The sequence below is a fragment of the Brassica napus genome, chromosome C3 (genome assembly GCF_020379485.1).
Source record: "Brassica napus cultivar Da-Ae chromosome C3, Da-Ae, whole genome shotgun sequence".
Lineage (NCBI taxonomy): Eukaryota > Viridiplantae > Streptophyta > Magnoliopsida > Brassicales > Brassicaceae > Brassica > Brassica napus.
The window spans coordinates 34,711,592-34,735,294 of NC_063446.1; the positions used below are offsets into that span (position 1 = coordinate 34,711,592).

Sequence of the window (23,703 nt, forward strand, 5' to 3'; positions counted from 1 at the left end):
CAACTATCATGTTCGAGGACGAAGCATATTCTGCCCAAGATCTTCATCACCCACAGATTGCAGAAAATTGGAGAGGTCCAAGGGACCTTCAGTAATGTCCAAATCAGGGGGAGTAATGTGTGTTGTACTCTTTTTCCTTCACCATGGTTTTGTCCCAATTGAGTTTTCTGGTAAGGTTTTAATGAGGCAACATTAAAGCACATTTCAAGTTCTAAATGGTTATGGCATCCAAGGAGGAGTGTTATGAACCAGATTGTGGATGACTCATAACCAAGAGATTATGATTTGTAATCTTTACATTTATCTATGACGGTGTAATCTTATATATAAAGAACCTCTAAGTTACGAATAAAGATGTATTTTTCTATTACTTTCACAACATTATCTCTCTTTTCTCAATTTCTTGTCCATTTCTCACCACCATCAATGTATAGAAATGCATAGATGTATAAATATAGATATGTCAAAATATTTAATATAATCAAATCGTGAATTATAAATCTACTTGACATTTGTTTACTGGATTAGATATGAACCTTTGTGTAGATAAATACAAAAAAGTATCACAAATGAAACATATTTTAAAAGTACCGAGGATCAAACTCCTTGTTTTAGCTAGCAAAATCATTCGGTTTACAGAGTACAATGTACACATATTACAAGTTAGCGATTTTCTTGAAAGAAATGTGACTTGCGTTGCAAAACAACATATGTTCGTACTGTGTCGAGGAATGTACACGTTTATTGGCAACAGTAAGGCACACTCATTCCACTAGTACTAAAAAGAGGACATGAACGAGTTCATTTCATTGGCAATAGTGATATGATTGGTCATTGCATTTTTCCAAATGATCCGACCGCGTATCAGTCTGTTTGTCATAATCTGAGCCTAACATGTCATTTCGATTGTCTACAACATCACATGGCATGGCATTGCATACAAAGAGATCTCACTAGAGTATTTAAGCACCAACGGTGACACACGATCCCTTTGAGCTGATTAACACACAAGAGAGCTTCGATCTAAGAGCCTCAAACTCGTCGTTTTCTCTCTCATCATTTGTCAACCAAATCGCTAAACAACGGTCCATCAACTCCCCACCGCAGGACCAAGACGAGCTTCCTTTCAGAATCCTCGCCCTATCGAACCTCAAGATATTGGAGAGGTTTGAATCAGATGGTTGTTCAAGGAATGTCCTCATGGTTGCTTTAATGGCCTCACACCATATAGGACGCCCAAGGTTCAAAAAATCCTGCAACGCCTTCACAGGAAGGTTTACACTCCCTAGTTCTGATTCGTTGCGTCCGCCTTTACCATGATAATCTGATCCTCCTAGCTTCAGTAGACTGTACGTATCCGCCAGCTCGCTAAACACTGTTCAATAACCATGAAACTTCAGTGTAAATAGATAGATAGATAAAATAGAGACGGAGAGAGAGAAAGAAAGATACCTTCTAGCTTTCCGTCACTCCTATAAACCTCGACTCCATGAAGTCCAGCATCTTTCAACCTCCGAATCACACTGACGTGGTCCTTCAACGCCCACGGATGTGCAAGAACAGCTACACCACCAGTTTTGCATATAAGTTTCACTGCTTCCTCGGACTTAGGCTCGCTCCCTCTGCGAAAATAGTTGTCCGTGAGTAAACTTCATTACTCAATCCACCAAAAATAACTTGTTACACCTGAATACGGGTATAAAGGATTGTAAAGTTATTCGTTCACATAATAATATACAAAACCCTAAAAACGGGTATTTGCCTCAATACGATTTCACTCTTAAGTTCTTGGGCTTACTTTGAGTTGATTCACGTTTGTTCACAACACAACTACACTAAAAAGGATAAATGTAGTGCGGAAAACAAGATTCTAGACCAGTCTAGCATGCCTAAACTCCCTTCAAACATGTTAGATCCCTAGATAACAGACCCAAACATAGCTGATGAACATTATTATTCAACACAGCTACAAACTATCTACCGTAAGTACAATCATGAGCCAAACCAACACGAGGCTTCTCAAAAACAATCAAATGCGCAAGGACTCATTATTAATCAGGTCAAACATAGGGAAGAAGCAGAACCACGTACGTGGCATAAGCAGGTCCATCATCATGTAGATATTTAGTGAAGGCCTGTCTTAAATTCTCCACGTATCCAGCTTCAAGAAGGGCTCGAGCAACGTGCATCCTACCGGGGGCAACATCCTCGCCAGCAATCCTGGTGACGTGTTCCCATTTGAGAGGTATCTTAAGTTTATTCAGTTTCGACACCATTTCTCTCCCACGGACAAACCGCCCGTCCCTTATCTTCGCCAAGAAGTTTTCCAATTCATCGTACATCGCCGGACCGGAAGCGCCATAGTACGCGAGTATATGCACCGGTTCTTCGGAACCGGACTCTCTGGAAGAGAACAATGTGCTGATCTCGATACCGGGGATGATCTTGATGCCGAATCTACGCCCTGCTTCTACTGCTTCTGGAATACCAGCCATTGTGTCGTGATCCGTTAGAGAAAGAACCTTCACCTGCATTGTTCACATTCATAAGCAAATCAGATCATTGCTTAGGGCCCACAATAGGCCCGGGATACTCCACGTTAATCAGAAAAATAAAATAAAAACTGTAAGATGTGTGAAACTAACCCCATTGGTATGAGCCCTTTGGACGAGCTTCGAAGGAGAAAGAAACCCATCGCTGCGATTTGAATGAGAGTGAAGCTCGAAGACCAGTTTCTCTCCACATCTCAGAGAACCGTTATTGATTGTGACGGCGAAGTCATCGGGAGGAGAGGAGAGAGGTGGAGAAGGAGAAGAGCCTACGAAGAGCCAATCGGTGACCGACTTTATAGCCTCTGATTGGTCAGAGGTCACCTTCTTCTTGCTACTACCGCCGCGCTTCGCCTTCTTCTTGTTGTTTCTCTTCTTCTCCATGCTTGGATTTTGGAACCGCCGTGAGTTCGACCGTCAGAGAGAAACTAGAAAAGAAAACATGTTAAAAAGAAAATTGGGAAAGAAAAAAAAAGAGAAAGAAGACAGTCGCATCAGACCGGCCGGTACGACCGGACCGCAATCTATATTTTTTTTGGGTTAAATGTTAAAATTTAATTTTTGACAAAAATTACAATGGGTAACTAATGTAAAACGCAAATCTCACAACACGAAGAGACTCAAAGGATTGGTGACGAAATTTAGACACTTCCACCTTTGGTTCTTACTTCTTAAGAAGAAGAACACAACCGAAGCACCAGACCGACATAATTTTCTGGATCTCAACCACTTTGGAGAAGGTAAACCCCCACTTTTCTCCGACATTATTTGAATAGATTGATTTTGGGTTATATATATATGGAAAGTGCGAAAGAAATTACTGGATCTGGAGATGTACTGAGATCTCTGGAAACTATTTGTTTCTTCATTTTCTTGGAATTTTTTTTATTAAATTGGTTCGTAATTTTATACTGTCTGATGTTACTCGATTGTGGGAATTTAAGAGTTTTAGTGGAACTGATGACATGTGGTATATTTATTAAATTGGTTCGTAATTTTAAACTGAAGATCTATGTTTTCTCAGTCTGTTGGGTAGTTAAAGTTGTGAAGAGACCTATCTACGAAATATAGCTTCTGCCATGTCTAAGTTGGGCTCAAGTTTATATAATGTTTTAACAATGTCTGCCGTTGTTTTTGATGATATAATCTTGAATTGATAAAGCTTTTGTGTTTCTGATCTTTTCAGGATTTAAGTAAAAGTCCATCCATGCTTGTGATAATATAAAAAAATCGAAGTTTGTGTTGTATATTTTAGAACAAGGAGATGATGCGGTTCAAAGAGGTATCAATGTCTCCTTTTGTCCCTGAGCTCAATTTTGCTTCTTCACTATTTTATCTCTTACTTTCTTGATATACTTTGTGTTTCTACATGAATCAGGAGAAAGAAGCCAAGAAAGAAGCTTTCAGGAAGTATTTAGAGTCCAGTGGAGTTCTTGATTCTCTCACCAAAGGTATTGTTTCTTTTTCTATCTTACACCATCACTTAACCTACTGCGACAGTTTCTCTATCAAATAGTTTGATTGGTCTCTGACATAATATTTTGATTTTTACTCTATGTTCTGGAACACAATGCGGATTGTAGTTCTGGTTGCTTTGTATGAGCAGAATGACAAGCCTTCCTCTGCTTTAGAGTAAGTTCCTGGACATTTACTTTGTTTCTAACCGGTATATATGATTCATAATCCCTTAGTATATTATCCTTCTTTGGTTTTCCTTTCAGATTCATCCAGCAAAAGCTAGGAGGTCCTTCAGTGTCTGATTACGAGAAGCTTCAAGCTGAGAAGTCTGATCTTCAAATAAAGTACAATGAGCTTTTTGCTAAACATCAAGAAACGTTGAGAGAGGTATCACTTCCTAACTTGAATTTAAAAGTTCATCGCTAAACCATCTATAGTTGATTAGCACATGATTCCATTCTTATGTAGTTCCTTATTGTGGCTTTACAATAGCTTTCTTCACCATCCATAATCATATTACATATCGAGTCACCCGTGATACACTGAAACTACTTGGCGCATTTTGTTTGTGGTTAATGTTGCAGTTAGGAGTGAAGAGCTTGCATTCCCGAAACTCTTCGAAGGATGATGATGAGAGGGACGTCATTGAAGACGAACACACGGCCCTTGTAGCTCCTCCTCACCACTAAATTGTTCGTTATTGTATATGTAATTCTCATTGCGACATTTTCAATCTCCATTACTGTTAGCATATTGAGTGTCATTTTGTTTGCCTATACGCATCTAAGACAGGAAAATAAATCGCTGATTTAAGCTGACTTGTTGATTGTTCCACTGAATAATATCCACCAGGGGTGGGCAAAAAAACCGAACCGAATCAACCAAATCGAAACCGATTCAAAACGAACCAAAGTCTATTTCAAACCATTTGGTTGAAGATTTTTCCAACACAAACTGAAAAACCGATGTGTTTTTGTAATTATTTATATTAAAAATATTAATAATACTAATATACTTAAATTCTAATACTAAACCACATATTTTTTTTTTATTCATTAATATATATTCTTCTAACCTGTAATCATCAAAATATTTGATTTAAAATATTTCATTTATTGCAGGCTTTTTAATTTTAATGATATAAGAGACATTACTAATGATGTTGTTTATTTTATTTTCGTTAACTTTCATTTGTTTTGATTCTTATATATATTTTTTGTGACTTCTTAAAAGTTTTTCTTTCAGTTTTATATTGAATTTAGTTCACATAAAATATAGTTTATGTTTACATAATTTATGTTGTAAAACATAATTTCTCTTAGAAAAAATAAACGAAGGAGAATCTAAGTAAAACGATCCAAAAAAACAAACCGAACCGAATACAAACCAAACCGAATACAAACCGGACCGAATATAAACCGAACCGAACACAAACCGAACCAAATTAACTATGGTTTACTTCAGTTAGAAAAATACTAGAACCGAACTAACCAAACCGAACCGAACTCGAACCGAACCGAAAAAATAACCGAAGTGCCCACCCCTAATACATATTCAAAATTCTTAGATCAAGATTATTTCCGTTTTAAATATATAGTCAAAAAAAAATTATTTCAGTTTTTGCATGAGATCAAAGCAAAGAGAACCGATCAGTAGATTTGTAAAATGTTATAAACAAGAATTATTCTTGGATTTACCCTACGGGGTGAGACCAACCAATGTGATTTTATTGTTTCATATTTGATATCTTTAAAAAATATATATATATATATATTGTGGAGTTATATTATATTTTTAAAATAAATAAAAAATAAATAAAAAATAGTAGTAGTTCAAGAAAAAGCTAAATCCTTATATCCTTAGATAAACCCTAAACCCTTCGATAAATCATCAACCCTAAATCAAAAAATCAAAAACACTAAATATTAAATCTTAAAAACAATGTACCCTTAATCTTATCCCCTAAAGCCTTGGATATTTGGGATTTAGAGTTTAGTGTTTAAGATTTAATATTTATTATTTAGAGTTTAATGTATTTTGATGGGTTTAATGTGCTTTGCTGACGGCGTTAAAAGTATTTTAAAAAAATTATATTTTTTTGTAAAGTAACTATTAATATTTTTTTTATTTTTATCCAAGGGTTTAGGAGTTATGATTAATGGTTTAGTGTTTTTAAGATTTAGTGTTTTAGTGTTTAGTGTTTTTAATTTAAAGTTTATGATTTATCCAAGGGTTTAGAATTTACCCAAGGGTTTAAGGTTTACCCAAGAGTTTAGGATTTAGAGTTTAGTGCTTTGTTGATGACGTTTAAAATATATTTTTAAAATTTTTTTTTTTTGTAACTACTAATATTTTATTTTTTATTTTTTACCTTTTTATTTTAAACAACATAATATATTTTGACAATATTTTGTCTTTTTTCTAAAAGATATCAAATATGAAATAACAAAATCCTATTGGTTGGTGAACCTACATGTTCACCCCAAAATAACTATATCATCATATATATTAAATGATAAGTCACTTAAATAATCTTAAATGAAAAATTGTTATAATTTGATTGGTTGAGGGATATTCAATTTTTAATTATTTTAATTAGATCTAAAATAAAAAGTAAGCTTAGAACTAATTAACAAATAGTCTGAATGATATTACAAATAACAATTTATGGTAACTAATTGTCAAAATTATCAAAAGTGTAATAATGTTTGATTAATTTTTTTATATTTATATACTACATAAAATAATTATAATAACACAATTTATAAAAATCGATATAATGATTTCATATTCTTATATAAACATTATATTCGTATTTAAAGAATAATAATAATTATTAATGTCTTATAAGTGATTTCTAAAAAAAATTAAAAACATTTATAAAATTATCTATCATGGCTTACAAAAATATTTTATCTTAATTTTAAATAATTCATATGAGTTTATAAAACATTAATAAAAATAAAAATATTCTCCTATATATTAGGCAATAAGTCTAGATTACTTAACCAAAGGGTAAAAATGTATTTTGGTAATTTTCTTCATTGAATGTTATTTTTGTGAAAATTAACTAAAAATAACTAACCTAGGAAATTTCTCTAATAATTAATGGTAGCTAATTTTCAAAATTATAGAAAGTGTAATAATTATTGATCAATTTTTTTATATTTATATATTACATAAAATAATGAATATACAATAATTTATAGAAATTGATATAATGATTTCATATTCATATAAAAATATAGCTGTATCTATAATAATTATTAATCTCTGATAATGTTCATATATGTTTTGTAAATAATTCGGCTTTGAAGATCGGAAGGATAATATTTAACGGAACATGTGAGAACTTTGATTTAAAAATGTTTTGCATCTAAGTCAAGTAATATATGAATAAGGTAATATATTGAATAAGGTAATATTATGATTGAAAAGAATTCTAAGATGAATTTTGGGTTCATTGATGGTATGTTTTTTTATTTCTCTATTTGTTTCATATTATAAGTAGTTTAAGAAAAAATTGTTTGTTTCAAAATATAAGTAGTTTTTATTATTCTATGTAACTCTTACTTTTATTGGCACAAAGATTAAATAAATTACATTCTTCTAAAAAGCATTTTAAAGATATAATTTTAAAATCATTCAACCAATTATAAAAAAGACAGTAAAATCTTATTGGTTGAACAGTTTCCAATAAAATTAAAGTTAACCTTAAAATCTCAAAACATCGTATATTTCGAAACAACATAAACCTTCTAAAACATCATATAATTTGAAACAGAGAGAGTAATATATATGTTTTTACAATATTTATATCCGCGAATTCGCGAACAACCATCTACTTCATTTTAATTGATCAACAATTGTAGTTTACAACCAAAACTCCACATATTTAGCATTAAAATGTGTATTCAAACTAGAACGAAGAAACGTTGTTTACTCGTATCTAGTTTACAACCAAAACGAGTCCGAAACTATCGTTGCTTCCAGACTCTACAAAGTTTGGGACAATTTACTAAGTTTCTATGGACATTTCTTCCTGAGAACCCAAGCAGATTCAGACTTCTTTTGCTCTAAAACAGAGAAAACTGTGTTTTTCTTTTAAATATTTACTAGAAGTCTAGAACTACAAACTAAATCATCAGTAGCATCAAAACACCCTAAGAATGGCCGTAAACATTGTAACAGAGATAGCCGAACTTCCAGACACCAGTGTCGGACGTATAAACTCTCGACCACATGAGAGCCGACGACCCTGCACCAAAAGCTTCTCCATCCAAGCAGAGGCAACCAAGAGCTGACCAAAGAATCACAAAGATCCTCACTCAGAACAAGATCCGGAGCCATCTTAGCATAAACGTCCGGCTTTCTCGATTAACACCTTAGATACCAGAAGAAAGACGAGACGGGGACGCTCTTGGCAGCTGTGGTAGCATAAAAAGTGATGACGGCTACTATGTAGCCGGGTTGCATAGGACACATTTTAGGGTTTGGTGTAACTGCACCGGATGTCAGACGTCTGCGGATGCGGTTGTTACGGTTTTAAGTATTATAAGAGATTTATATGACTGGTACAACGATTAAAAATGTGTGTGTTTGTGGGTATTTATGATCGGTTAGCTACCAAATGCAGCGGTGGTTGAATAATATATTAGCAATATTTATATTTTATATAATTATATGTTATTAAGCAAAGAGTAAGATATAAAGTACTCAATGATGAAACGCAGTAATCACCAGAGCAACCTTAGAAAAGAGTGTATCATTCAGTAAAATTGAATGGTGTGGAAAATTTAAAAGCAGAACTATTAAAGTCCACAGCTGAGACGGGTTAGGTTTAACGTGTACTAAAAAGAGGAATGGAATGATTCTACACTATTTGAAATTTATGATTAATGTACGATTGAATTTTAAATAAATTGTTTGTATTTTAAGATTCATAGTTAGCTTCTTCTATTTTTTTTGCTAAAAGATTCATATTTATCTCAAAAAGTTTTTCTTCCTATATAAGGAACATCACCCCTGTTGTATATTGAACCTCACCCCCTCGGAAAATCTTTCGTGAATTCTTCTCTCAAAGTATATCTTTTTTCGTAGATCTTTGACTCATCCGTTAATTTTTCTTTGTTTTCTGCTTTGGTGACTTTCTTGATATTCGTTAGAACCCTTGTAATGTTCTGCACTTACTTTTGATTTCGTGTGTGCTAACGAGAATTGTACTTTTTATTGTTCCTAGATGTCGATGCAAATCTTTGTTAAGATGTTTACAGGCAAGACCTTAACTCTTGAGGTCGAAAGCTCAGACACCACTTGCAAAGTCAAAGAAAAGATACAAGATAAGGAAGGAATCCCTACATACCAGCAGATGCTTGTCTTTGGGGACAAAATGCTTGAGGAATGCCGTCCCTTGGCTATTTACAATATCCAAAAAAAATTCAACTCTCCACATGATTCTCAGGTTTAGAGGTATGAGAATCTTCGTAAATATTTTTGAAGGCAATGCCATAATGCTTGAAGTCAAAAGCTCAGACACCATTGACAACGTCAAGGGAAAGATACACGATAAGGAAGGTATCCCTGACTACCAGCAGAGGCTTGTTTTTGCCGGGAAAAGCCTTGAGGATGACCGTACGTTGGCTAGTTACAATATCCAGAAAGAGTCAACTCTCCACTTGATTCTCAAATTTAGGATGCGAATCTTCGTAAATATGTTTGACAAGACCAGAATAACTCTTGAGGTCAAAAGCTCAGACACCATTGGCAACCTCAATGCAAAGATACAAGATAAGGAAGGAATTCCTATCGAAAAGCAGAGATTGGTCTTTGCCGGACGTGTTATGAAGGATGATGACTGTACCTTGGCTGATTACGATGTCCAAAACGAGAACACTTTTCACATGGTTCTCATGTTAGGAGGAATTATGTAAATCTTTGTTAAGACTCTCACAGGAAAAACCATAGCCCTTGAGGTCGAAAGCTTAGAAACAGTTGACATGATCAAGGCCAAGATCCAAGATAGAGAGGGAATCCCTCCGCACCAGCAGATGTTGTTCTTTGCCGGTAAACAGCTCAAGGATGGCCGTTTGGTGGATAACAAGATCTGGAAGGAGTCAGTCCTTCACGTCCATCGTTTAAGTGGTGGAACGCAAATATTTGTGAAGACACTCTATGGTAAAGTCATTACCTTAGAAGTTGATAGCTCAGACACCGTTTACAGTCTTAAGACAAAGATTCAAGACAAGGAAGGAATCGCACTAGACCACCAGAGAATCATATTTGCAAGTAGACCACTGGAGGATGGTTACAGGCTTGCAGATTATAACATCCAAAAGGAGTCAACACTTTACCTTGTGCTTAATATTCCCATAAAATAGACTTTAAGCTATTCGTTTTTTTTTCCCTTTGTTTTTAACTTTTTATATTGGATTTTTTCTTACGGGCACGAACTCTAATTTGTTTTTCACTGATCTGATGATCACCTAATTAAGAATGATTAAACACACAAAAATAGAAAAACCGGGATACCCCTTGGTAGGGAATCATCCTCGCAATATGAGGGAGCCTAAAACTCCGGTGATAAGGGCGCTTCGATTGCCAAGCATGGGCCATGCTGCATGGCAGAGGTGACGAACAACATGGCCATTCCTGGACTTTGCGTTTGCTGTTAGTACTTAGTACGGTGGTGATATTCAAGCGTGTTCTTCAAAGCCAGGCTCTTGCCTTTTATGCTTTTACCCGTACTAGGATTCGGACCCAAACTATACTAACTCATATATATATATATATATATATATATATATATGTTATTTTTTTAAAAGTAGTAATTTATAGTATTCAGAACAGAAATAGATGATACATGAAATGAACATTTTAAATATATATATATAAAGTTAATAGATTTGGGCATAGAAAGTTACATAACCAATAAGCGAGACGAAGTAGGTTGTTTCTAAGCTGATGTTGAGAGCATCAACAACCGTTTGGATTCTTCAACATAGTCTCTCAGTTTATAATATTGACATTTTACCAAAATGAATTAATTTTTATTTATTTTTCAAAATATTACACCACTAACAACATGACACATGTAGAATCAGTACCTTGTTGTTGAACGTCTCTCGCCCCATGTATGTTTCTTCTATTTTCTGTCTATCCCACTTTCTCTTTCTTCTTTTATTACATCTATTACAATAAAATTGAGTTTTCTCGTTTTCCGTAAAACCACCTTAATAGAAGGTATCTTAAAATGCGACATATGGCATCATATGCTTAACTTTCAGAAGTTGCATCTCGTGGAATTTTTAAATTTGGGTTTAGTTTTCTCATCTGATTCATTCGGTGAGCTTTTTGTGTGTTTGTCTATAACGGCCCAAATGTCATTAGGCTCTTCTCATCCTCCATTCTCATTCTCATCGTAAAGACGCATCGCCGTCATATCGATCAAGTTCAGTATGCAATGTAACGCTTCCGTTCTATCAGCTTATCAGCATTAAACCATCACCTCCATTAACTCACATTCAACACCTTGGCTCTCCTCGGAGGTTACGAATCTTTACCTATAAATAGAGATGTAAGCTTCGGTAAAATTCTTATCTTCTTCCCCAAAAACTGTGATAAATCTTTTGCTTCTAAGAGATTTTAAAGCTCATCGGCACTGTAACGTTTTTGAAGACCCAAGGTTTTCATCACCATCTCTGCAAAAGCCATCATCATGTGATATGGAACTCTGGACACCGAGATTTATCCTCTTCTTCTCAGAAACACATTGCTGGTGTTGAAGAAGAAGATAGAATCTGGAGAAGAAGATCTGAGCAAAAGAAACATTCACAAGGAAAGCTATCTATAATTGACTTTTAGAAAAAGTTTGTCAACTGTTTCTCTTTTCTCTCCGCTTACTCACCTTAAGGTTACTGAAACTCAACCTCCCTTATTCTCCATTTTCTGGTGGACCAGATTAAGTTTGCATTGGTTTTAGCCTTGAGGAAAGATATCAATTTGTTTGACATTGCAGATTTTTCTGACTAACTAAAGAGAAATTTATCAGAGAATTCCAAGGTCTGCCTTTCTTTAACAAGGTAGTCCTTTAAAAATTGTGTTCATTAAATTCTGATGAAAAGGGAGTGATGTTTTTTGTTTGATTGATATTCAGTTGGACGATTATAGCATCCAAGTTCAAAGATAAAAGCCACAAGGCAGTGTAGAAGAAGGTTTGCGAATTGTCGTCAGTGTGAGTATGACATCTACTTCGACAGAGAAGAGAGCTTTGTGGCGAAGATGTTTTCCCTTCCATCCATCTTCACTGAGAAGAAATCTAGGAAAGTAGAGTGATGACAAAATCACTTCTCAGATAGTTTTAAAATATGCGCTTGGATCACACCCAAGTCTGATAATAATAAAAAAATTGAGGAGGATATGCTTCTGAATCTGCAACTGAGCTATCTAATGCTTGTGGCTTCTTAGCGGACTATAACATCTAACTTTAAGGGCACTTGAAGGAATGTGCAGCCCTATTTCCAGCTTCATACTTGATATCTTGTGAATTTACATGTTTTTAACTTCTTATTCTTGCATGGTTTGGTCATTTAGAGTATCATCTAGGCACATTTAGGTTGCATATCATTGCATTTGTACATATCAGGTGTTGGAGAGCAACATGGATGAGTTAGAGGACGATTGGAGGGATTTTGAGTCCAAAGAGTGAAAGATGAACACGGATGAAGGCCTTAAAGATCTCTTCTGAAGCTCAATATTTGTGGAGACACTGGAATTTGAGTTAGCTTTACAATGGAGGTGGTTTCAAGTCGTTTGGAGCTGTATTGAGGGATTTATGATCAAAATACTACACACATATCAGTATGACATTCCTAGCGGCCAGGCGTAGCGGCAAACGATGGTCGCTACAGAAGATAGAGCTGAGGCGCCTAAGTACCGTAGCGGGAGTATGTAGCGGGTTAGAGAGACCGCTATAGTTGAAGCGCTTTCTGTAGCGGTCTTCCGTAGCGGCATAATGAGGTCGCTATGAGTTCAAGAATGCGAAAAAATCGTCTAAGTGTCCTAGCGGCCACACGTAGCGGGCATTCCTGGTCGCTACAGGCGTAGTGACCTCTTGTAGCGACCTTTTATGGTCACTACGGAGAAAAATATCTGTTTTTATGGGTCAACCCCAGCTCGAGTTTTAGTAATATATGACTACTTTTCAGACAATAATGGGGGATCTATCTATTTTTTTGAAGAACACAAGAACTCTTGAGAGAGAAAGCTTGAATCTTTAGTTTCTTTTCTTCTTATTCTCTTGAATTTGCTTGTTTAATCCTTGTTTATCTTTATTCTCTGTTGTATCTACTTGAATATGCTTCAATCTATTATGAGATTAAGTGTTTTCATGGAGATTAGTGAGTAGTTTCCTTAAGAATTCATGGGTTAGGGAGATTAGAGTAACTTAGTGAAGATCTATGGTGTTATTGTATTAGATCCTTGTATAAACTTGCTTGTTGAGTATTTTTAATGCTTGTTTAGTCTTGATCACTCTAAACCTGATTTCTAAACACTTCTCATCAGACATGATTAGATGAAGTGTTTGAATCAACTCAACTAAGCTCTAGTGAGATTAGCCAAGGACACTTGATGTTAAAATTGCTAGATAGTTATTAAACTTGAACTTAAAGATTGCTTGATTGAATTAAGCCAAAGACATTTGATGTTTAATGATTTCTAAGCAAATGGACATTTACCTAGACATAGGACTTGTCTAAAATTGTGTTTAGACTTAAGAGATTACTTTGATTGAAAGCTTGTCACCTAGATTGGATCTTAGTTACTTGAAGTCAATTCCCTTAGCCCATGGATTCACTTGTTTATATTTCTAGGATATTAGTTTGTTACAAATCATCTATCTTCTTGTTTGCTTAGATTAGGAAGGTTTGTGTATTCTTGGTGTTATAAGTCTCTAGTTCTCTGTGGATTCGATCCTAAAATGCTACAATGACATACCATTCGATTGTGGTATTGTTGGCACATTAGGTTAATTGGTGTGTGCTTAAACGCGTAATCAATTTGGCGCCGTTGCCGGGGAACTAAGTAGATTTGTCATTAGGATTTCAAACTTTCTTGAGACTAAGTTTTATTTTCATATGTTTTATTTTGCTTTGTTTGGTTACTAATTCCCTTTCAAGTGATTGCTCTTTTGCAAGATACATCCACAAGAGAGGAAGATCATGTCTCTTGACTTGGAATCAATGCTCAAGGCTATTTTAGAGAGTCAAGAAAGGGTGATATCTAGAAGCTCCACATCTTGTGAAAGAGCTTATGAACCAACCACCTCATTGGAGTATCAACCACACGGAGACTTTGGTCAAGGACACCAATATAGATATGGTGAGAGACACCAACCTTGGGATTTAGAGTATGAAGAAGAAGAAGATAACTTCCCCCAAGACTCAAATGAAGAAGACATCACCAACATGCTTGAGAAGTTGTTGGAGAATCAAGAAAGGGGAAGGATTGAGATGGAAAGGCAACTTGATTCTCTTTCTAACAAGATAGATGCTAATGGCAAAGCTCTTAGCTCAAGGTTGGATAGAGTTGTAGCACATGTGAAGTCTTTCAACAACAACATCTCTCACATGATCGAAGACCAAGAAGAAAGCGCCACTCCTCTTCACAACGCCAACACTTATGAAGCACATACCACATACATGGAATGTGATTTTGAAGAGGATGCTCAGCTTGAGGATGATTTTCAACATGAAGCTGAAGAGCCTATATACGAGTCTAAATCACTCTCTGAATGCATGGTAGATGAGAATCTTATTATAAGATCTGAAGAACAAACCAAGACTATGACATTCATGAGTCATTATGCAAACATCGATGAAGAAGAAGTAGGCTTTGTTGAGAACACTCTTGAAGATCTGGGTGATGAGAATTTGGTTGTTGAATGCGTTGAGGAGACAAAAGAGAGCTTGGTTTTTATAAACGAGCTCTTGAGTGAAGAAGAAACGCGTGTGATCCCTGTAGCCAAGGAAGAAGCAAAGGGTGAAGAGTCTGTGGAGAATCAAATGAATTACATCAAAGAATCCTCCGAAGAGGTACAAGAAGAAGAGTCTCCAGTAGAAAAGCCCTTTCAGAATCACTTTGGTATTCTCTCCACCAAAGAACTTAAACGTGATGATCCAAGGAAGATACCATTTGAGGAAATCAGGATGAACGAATTCAGGGGATGGTTCTACGACGAGTATGATCCTGGTGATCATGGTTGTCTCGATAAGGCCTTCTGTGGGCCACCTCTTGCCTGAAAAGGCTCTGCAGTCAAGCTTAAAGATTTAAAACAAGCGCACTTGGGAGGCAGTCCCTGTTATCTTTCAAAGGTCAATCAAAATCGCTAGAGGTCAAAAGACGATGCTTTCTCTGTCTACCCTCCTCTGAACCAGCCAATAACTCCAAGTAAGTGTCAATCAACCTTGTACATATTTAGTTTTCATGTTTATCTTAGATCTCTTCTTTGAGCTTACTCTCACACAAGGGACTGTGTGAAGTAAGTTTGGGGGAGAGTCTACTATCTCACATTGTGTTTTGTTTTGTTTACTTGTCATGAGTCTCATGCATTGCATTGCATAGAAAATTTTTAAAAAAAAAAAAAAAAAAAAAAATTAAAAAAAGAGTTGTGTGTTTTGAATTATGCATAGGGAGCCATGATTGAAATTGCCATGAAAAGAACATATCTACAAGCATCTCTTGAGCCTTGAAAACTCTTTTTGAAACATGTTGCTCATATGATATTGACATTGTTCTTGAAACCAATTACAAACTGAACTTGGGCATAATGAATTTAATCTCTCTTGCATATGGGCACTTGCATACTTGATCATGGATTTCATACACATTTGGGTTATCTTATTCCATGTATTATCCTTTGATTAACCCAAATGGCACTCCCCTACCCTTGAACCCTTGCCATTCTTTGAAACCAATATTGATTTGTTGAGTGAGGTCTCTTATTGATAGCTTGTTATGTGCAAAATCTTGAGAGTATTGGGAGCGACATATGTTTGTTCTCATCTATTGCTAGCATAAGATCCTCATTTGAACTAGCATCTAGGATGGTGAGTGAGTTTGTGTGTTTTTAAGTTGTTATATCTTGGGTTTGAGAGAAGAAAAAAAAAAAAAAAAAAGATCAAAGAGTGTCAATAAGAAAAGAAAACCAATAGGAACCAAGAAAATAAAAGAAGAAAAACTCTTAAGTGTGTCAATTAGAATTCCCCAAAGTAAAAAAAAATGAATGAAAGATCATAATGGGGAAAGAAAAAGAGTGTCAAGTTCTTAGTTGGTTGATCATGTAAATAATAATATAAAAAAAAAAAGAGTTCACTTGGTGAGAAATGTGAGTGAAGTGTATATACTTGGGTTTTGAAATATAAAAGATGGGTAGAATTTGTAATCACTTAGGAAGAAGAGTAGAATGATGAGAATGAGCTATGTATGCATGAATTGCTCCTAGTCTTAGATAAATTTTGCATAATGATCATGCTCCTTGTTCTTGAGTGATTACCACCATTAAAAAGATTGTATTTGAACCTTTCTTTTCATTCATAAAAGACCATTAATCTACCAAGCCAAGTGATTGAGATCATGTGCCCATTTGTGAGAATCCACCTTGTGTGTGTGTGTGTGAATGAATGTGAGAATTGGTTGAAGTTACTTGTTGATTGATGAGCATTGCACTTTGTATAAAGAAATAAAAAGAGTTTGATAGGCATTGAGAAGCTAGACTGATAAAAGAATGACCAATGATTGTTTGCTATGATCATTTGGAATGTTGTAGAAGAGTTAGGATGTGTGTCTTTTGGCTATGAGCTCCTTTTTTTTTTCAAACTTCTTTCTTCTTAGGACTTGAAAGTTTACTTGAGGACAAGTAAAGGACTAGTGTGGGGGAGTTGATATCTTGTGAATTTACATGTTTTTAACTTCTTATTCTTGCATGGTTTGGTCATTTAGAGTATCATCTAGGCACATTTAGGTTGCATATCATTGCATTTGTACATATCAGGTGTTGGAGAGCAACATGGATGAGTTAGAGGACCATTGGAGGGATTTTGAGTCCAAAGAGTGAAAGATGAACACGGATGAAGGCCTTAAAGATCTCTTCTGAAGCTCAATATTTGTGGAGACACTGGAATTTGAGTTAGCTTTACAATGGAGGTGGTTTCAAGTCGTTTGGAGCTGTATTGAGGGATTTATGATCAAAATACTAGACACATATCAGTATGACATTCCTAGCGGCCAGGCGTAGCGGCAAACGATGGTCGCTACAGAAGATAGAGCTGAGGCGCCTAAGTACCTTAGCGGGAGTATGTAACGGGTTAGAGAGACCGCTATAGTTGAAGCGCTTTCTGTAGCGGTCTTCCGTAGCGGCATAATGAGGTCGCTATGAGTTCAAGAATGCGAAAAAATCGTCTAAGTGTCCTAGCGGCCACCTGTAGCGGGCATTCCTGGTCGCTACAGGCGTAGTGACCTCTTGTAGCGACCTTTTATGGTCACTACGGAGAAAAATATCTGTTTTTATGGGTCAACCCCAGCTCGAGTTTTAGTAATATATGACTACTTTTCAGACAATAATGGGGGATCTATCTATTTTTTTGAAGAACACAAGAACTCTTGAGAGAGAAAGCTTGAATCTTTAGTTTCTTTTCTTCTTATTCTCTTGAATTTGCTTGTTTAATCCTTGTTTATCTTTATTCTCTGTTGTATCTACTTGAATATGCTTCAATCTATTATGAGATTAAGTGTTTTCATGGAGATTAGTGAGTAGTTTCCTTAAGAATTCATGGGTTAGGGAGATTAGAGTAACTTAGTGAAGATCTATGGTGTTATTGTATTAGATCCTTGTATGAACTTGCTTGTTGAGTATTTTTAATGCTTGTTTAGTCTTGATCACTCTAAACCTGATTTCTAAACACTTCTCATCAGACATGATTAGATGAAGTGTTTGAATCAACTCAACTAAGCTCTAGTGAAATTAGCCAAGGACACTTGATGTTAAAATTGCTAGATAGTTATTAAACTTGAACTTAAAGATTGCTTGATTGAATTAAGCCAAAGACATTTGATGTTTAATGATTTCTAAGCAAATGGACATTTACCTAGACATAGGACTTGTCTAAAATTGTGTTTAGACTTAAGAGATTACTTTGATTGAAAGCTTGTCACCTAGATTGGATCTTAGTTACTTGAAGTCAATTCCCTTAGCCCATGGATTCACTTGTTTATATTTCTAGGATATTAGTTTGTTACAAATCATCTATCTTCTTGTTTGCTTAGATTAGGAAGGTTTGTGTATTCTTGGTGTTACAAGTCTCTAGTTCTCTGTGGATTCGATCCTAAAATGCTACAATGACATACCATTCGATTGTGGTATTGTTGGCACATTAGGTTAATTGGTGTGTGCTTAAACGCGTAATCAATACTACACAAGAATATGTATTAAATGTTGCAAGCATATTAATACAATGATAGGTGAAAAAGGAGTTCAATTGTTATATGGAGAACAACTGTTAAAGATCTTAAAGTGGTTCTGATAGATGAAGAAACATGTGCTCTAGATGCTGAGTCAGATCGTGTTCCAAGACGCATTGGACATAAGTTACTGTTAACAGAAACACCATGGTTATGGTTATGACAGTACATGTTATAGCAGTTTTTTCTTACTTTGAAATATTGCGGTGGTTCTCACTGCAGAAAAAGGAAAGCATGACACTTTGATTAATATAAAAGATGGTTTACAACTACATCTACATGCCTCTACACTAACATTTGTATTATATATGTTACCACAATATTCTAAATATGTATAATTATTTATAATCACACTATTAATCATACTTAATCTTCTTTGGGCTAAGAGGTAAAACAAATTTTGCTTTGAGTTTCTATAATTTGAAAATCTTTTCTAAAAAACGTATTTACACTTTTGGCTTGAGTTTAAATGTCTAAATAGAATATAATTCACTTATTGGCACCACTGATTTTCTTAAATAACACTCTACTAAACATAAAATACGTATAAGTTTAACCACAAGTTTAACACACAAAATGAATCATCCTTATTTTTTTGCCCCTACAGTTACTTGAAATATTACTTAAAATGTCATTGGAACTACTTTCAAATATACTAAATGCCATTAACAATTAATAATACAAGTTAAGGAAAAAAGGATTTTTGATCCATAAAGCACACAACTTTTTTTATGTATAGGACCAAAAAGAGCAACGAGATGAGCAATATTACCAACCTCTCCCAAATTCTCTGTTCAATAAAAAATAACAAACTTGGCACTGTAGATGGTACACAAATAAATGAAGCCGAAGGAGGAACCTTGATCATGGGTTTACGAAGTGATGATTACCTGTGAGAAAGAAAAAAAGAGTTTATGAGTGACATTGAGAACATCCAAAATCATAATTATCAAGATGCTCTTTCTCGGATGGATTTTCTGAATCCTTTGGAATATGAAAAGATTTACGTCAGTCTCGATATGAAATCAACAAACCTTAGATTCTCCTCGGTCTCCCTCCTTCATCTTCTTCAATCTTCATCAGCAACCAGTTGGAGCACATCCGCGTCTTCGATACTATGTGAAGAAGATCTTGAGAACGCCCCCTAAAGGATTGCGTCTAAAACGGATGCAAAATTACCCAAGCCACGATCGTTGAACTCAATCGAAAAGAAGATAAAGTGAATAAACAGAGAAAAACTGAACTTTATTTATATCAAACCCAATCGAAGAAGAAGAGAAACCATAAATAACAGTTTCGATTGTCGTTGATTAACACTACAAAATTGCCAACGCGAAAAGAGGAATCGCCTAAGTGAACATAAGATTCGATCTATTATAGATCGAAAGTTTTATACAGACCAAAAAAAACTGATCTAGAAAGATAAGAAAATAAAACAAAAGCTTCGTCTTATCCCATTCACCATGAAAGATTGTAGTGATTGATTAATATAGGAGGATGATGAACGGAAGTTGGAACGAAACCAGCCAGAAGAAATAAAAAACGTCATTGATTAATAGGGGTTACAGAGATGGAAGATAGAGTGAAAGAGTCGATTACAGAGAATCTAGAAGAGAAATTGAAGATGAATTGGAATTGTCGGGCTCGACGTGGCCATGATAATTCTTTGGAAAACCACACCGAGGCCCAGTTTCTTTAGACAAAGTTGTTCTGAAGTGGCAAAACAGAAACTCCTCATTGGTTGATTTAATTGAGGACGTGGACAGCCTCACTACTCCTCGTATATCCCTTTCAGTATAGGATAGATTGATATGCTATAACCTCTTCCCCTTCGCTTTAATTCCATTTTTCGCGGACCCTCACAGTTCTTTTATTGAGCCAAAATGTAAATTGCAAAACCATTTATTTTCTGTAAAGTAAGTTACAGAAAATAAAATGTAAGCCACAGACGAGAATTTTCATTTATGTAATTCTTATATATATAAAATAAGTTACGGCAGTTGGGATTGTATAGTTGGGCCTGTTTAGTGATATCTTGCATATTTCTAATGTTTTATCCATTCACCCATGTGCATTTTGATCATATAGATTAGGATTTAGTCATGTTTAGGTTGTATTTTGCATACATGAGTCCTTATCAGGTATTGGAGTACCACATGGAGTTCTTGGAGACATTTGGGTGCAATTGGAGTCCCAAAGAAGTGTTTAAAGTGATTATTGGGCGAGCACCTTACCGGAGCGATTCCGTCAAGTCACTCTGATCTCCCTATCAGAGCGACCTTACCAGAGCGACAGGGAAGAGTCGCTCGCGTTTTGATCACCCGGAGACGCGAGAACGAGTCCGGAGCGACCTCTCGCAGCGACACAGCGAGGTCGCTCCCGAAGCACGGAGCGACGAGCGGAGGTCGCTCGCGTTTTCATCACTCGGAAACGCGAGAACGAGTCTGGAGCGACCTCTCGCAGCGACACAGCGAGGTCGCTCCCGAAGCACGGAGCGACTACTCGGAGCGACGAGCGGAGGTCGCTCGCGTTTTCATCACTCGGAAACGCGAGAACGAGTCCGGAGCGACCTCTCGCAGCGACACAGCGAGGTCGCTCCCGAAGCACGGAGCGACTACTCGGAGCGACGAGCGGAGGTCGTTCGCGTTTGCATCACTCGAAAATACGAGAACGAGTCCGGAGCGACCTCTCGCAGCGACACAGCGAGGTCGCTCCCGAAGCACAGAGCGACTACTCGGAGCGACGAGCGGAGGTCGCTCCGCGTCTTATTTCTGCTCGAACTTATGATTTCTCAAGGGCCTTTTGGTCATTTCATGATGCACGTTTTTATTTTCTAAACCTATGTTTTAATACTCTGTAAGCCACCAGGAGGGGATCTATCTTTGTTCTTAGGAAAAACCACCAAAAACCTTTGGAAAGTCATCTCTTGAATCAATTGATCAGTTTTGTTATTGAAATTCTGTGTTCTGATATCTATTTTCTTTGTGTTTCTCTACATGATTAATCTGAAATCCAACATGGGTTTAAGAGGAATCATGGAGATTAGTGAGTAATCCCCCTTTGAATTCATGGGTTAGGGAGATTAAGGGTGATTAGGTTAGAGCTATTATGTTTTAGTGTAGATCATTCATATTTCCTTGCTAGCAGAGTGAACCTAATGCATCTTCTGAGTTGGCCACTCAGTTGTTGATCCTTAGGCATTTCTCACCCGAAAGGTGTTCGAGGAAATGCCCGAGACTTCCTAGCTTTTAGCATACTTTGCCAAAGACATTTGTTGTTAGAGGTGCTAAGATAGCCATTGGACTTGCTAGTTATGATTACTTTCATATTATTCAACCAAAGACATTTGATGCTTGGATTGTGTTAGTAAATGAACATTCATCTAGACATAGAGTTTGTTTAGGATTGTGTCTAAGCTTAAGGTTGATAGTTTGATTGATCGTTTGCCATCCTTAGTTCGAAACTTGATCACCCGAGGTCTAATCCCTATACCCATGAGTTCTCTTTTCCCATAGTTAAGAAAGTATCGTTTAGTTATTCCTTTTAGTTAGTTGTAGTTTAAAAACCCTTTTAAAAACCATTGGTTGCACTTAGATTAAGTGATTACTTGCATTCTCGGTGCTTTCTTATCTCTCAGAACTGGTTCGACAATCATTTATACTACAACATTTGTCTCAGGAGCCTTGAAAACTCCTAACATCAAATTGGCGTCGTTGCCAAATTCTGAGTAGATTTAAACATTGAGATTTAGTCAATTGCTTGAGACTAAGTCATTTTTATTTTCTTTTGTTACTGACTCTTTTTCACCTCCTCTTATTCTACAGGTGTATGAACTTGCGGAGCAACGGTCTATCAAACCTAGTTCCACGAGCTGCAGACATCAGAGCTTTAGAGAGAGAGTGTGCTAGAAAGAAAAGAGAAGAAGAGCAACAGGCTCAACTGCAAAGACTGAACACTGATATGGGAGACGTTCATCAGCATGATGCAGGCGTCAATGGCGCTAATAACAATGCTCCAGCTAACCAACAGCGAGCAGCTCGACCCATTGGCACTTACGATCGCCCCAACATTCATGGTCATAGATTGGGAATCCGAGCACCCGCTGTGGCAGCCAACAACTTTGAGATCAAATCAGGACTCCTCAACGTGATCGAGAACAACAAGTATCATGGCTTGGCTCTAGAGGATCCATTTGATCACTTGGACAGGTTCGACAGCTACTGTGGGTTGTCAAAAACCAATGGTGTGTCCGAAGACGCCTTAAAGCTCAAGCTATTCCCTTTCTCTTTGGGGGATAAGGCACGTCAGTGGGAGAAGTCTCTACCCAGCGACTCTATCACCACTTGGGATGATTGCAAGAGAGCATTCTTGGAGAAGTTCTTCTCTACTTCAAGAACTGCTAAGCTGAGAAATGAGATTTCCAGCTTTCAACAGAAGGGCTTGGAAGGATTCAGTGAAGCCTGGGAGAGATTCAAGGGCTACCAAGCTCAATGCCCACACCATGGTTTCTCTAAGGAGAGTTTGCTGAGCACATTCTACCGTGGTGCTCTTCCTAAGTACAGGGCCAGACTGGATACAGCTAGCAATGGGTTCTTCTTGGGGAGAACTGAGGAGGATGCAGAGGAGCTGGTTGACAACATGGTTAAAAGTGATGCAGTCTACAGTGGAGACCACGACAGAGGTAGTAGAACAGATGATAAGCAGACGAGGAAGGAGTTGAAGGCTCTACAAGATAAGATAGACATCCTCATTGCTGACAAAGCTACCCAAGAGCAGCTGCACTTTGTTGGCAACCCAAGCCAAGAGACACCAGTTGTTGTCCATGAAGTTGAGGGTTTGGAAGGTCAGGAAGAGCTGTGTTTCATCAACAACAATGGTAGCTGGTACAAGAAAGAGCCCAACTTTCAGTACAACAACTACCAACAGAAATCCTATTCCAACAACCAACAGAGTGGTTATCAGCCTCGGAATAATCAGCAAGGCAGCTATCAACCTCAGCAAAACCCTCCTCCTGGTTTCAACAACAAGGGCAACCATTCTTCCCAACAGCAATCTAATCCCTCTACCTCAACTCCTCAGGTCAACACCACTGAAGCTCTACTGAAACAAATCCTGGAGTCTCAAACAAGAAGTGAGAAGCATGTTGGCTATGAGTTGAAGAACCTTCACTCAAAGATTGATG

The 23,703-nt window shown here is 36.5% G+C and overlaps 2 protein-coding genes, 1 long non-coding RNA gene, 1 other non-coding gene and 1 pseudogene across 4 annotated transcripts; 2 read left to right on the forward strand and 3 right to left on the reverse strand.

The window, feature by feature from the left end:
* Positions 1-786: 786 nt before the first annotated feature.
* LOC111204601 (3',5'-nucleoside bisphosphate phosphatase) lies at positions 787-3,001 on the reverse strand. The gene is made up of 4 exons (XM_022699703.2): positions 2,646-3,001; positions 2,092-2,528; positions 1,453-1,622; positions 787-1,375 (listed from the first exon to the last, which is right to left on the reverse strand). Exons 1-4 carry the CDS (start codon positions 2,931-2,933, stop codon positions 963-965), a joined length of 1,308 nt encoding a protein of 435 aa, XP_022555424.1. The 5' UTR covers positions 2,934-3,001; the 3' UTR covers positions 787-962.
* A 126-nt stretch (positions 3,002-3,127) lies between these two features.
* LOC111204602 (c-Myc-binding protein homolog) lies at positions 3,128-4,825 on the forward strand. The gene is made up of 6 exons (XM_022699704.2): positions 3,128-3,289; positions 3,736-3,831; positions 3,928-4,000; positions 4,133-4,181; positions 4,271-4,394; positions 4,592-4,825. Exons 2-6 carry the CDS (start codon positions 3,814-3,816, stop codon positions 4,694-4,696), a joined length of 369 nt encoding a protein of 122 aa, XP_022555425.1. The 5' UTR covers positions 3,128-3,289; positions 3,736-3,813; the 3' UTR covers positions 4,697-4,825.
* A 3,866-nt stretch (positions 4,826-8,691) lies between these two features.
* Positions 8,692-10,452, forward strand: LOC111204603 (annotated as a pseudogene).
* An 8,710-nt stretch (positions 10,453-19,162) lies between these two features.
* Positions 19,163-20,762, reverse strand: LOC125583705. Its single transcript, XR_007320761.1, has 2 exons — positions 19,556-20,762; positions 19,163-19,411 (listed from the first exon to the last, which is right to left on the reverse strand). It is a non-coding gene; the product is annotated as an uncharacterized LOC125583705 (long non-coding RNA).
* Positions 20,763-22,922: 2,160 nt separating this feature from the next.
* On the reverse strand, positions 22,923-23,029 carry LOC125584679. The gene has a single exon (XR_007321589.1). It is a non-coding gene; the product is annotated as a small nucleolar RNA R71 (small nucleolar RNA).
* Positions 23,030-23,703: the final 674 nt, after the last annotated feature.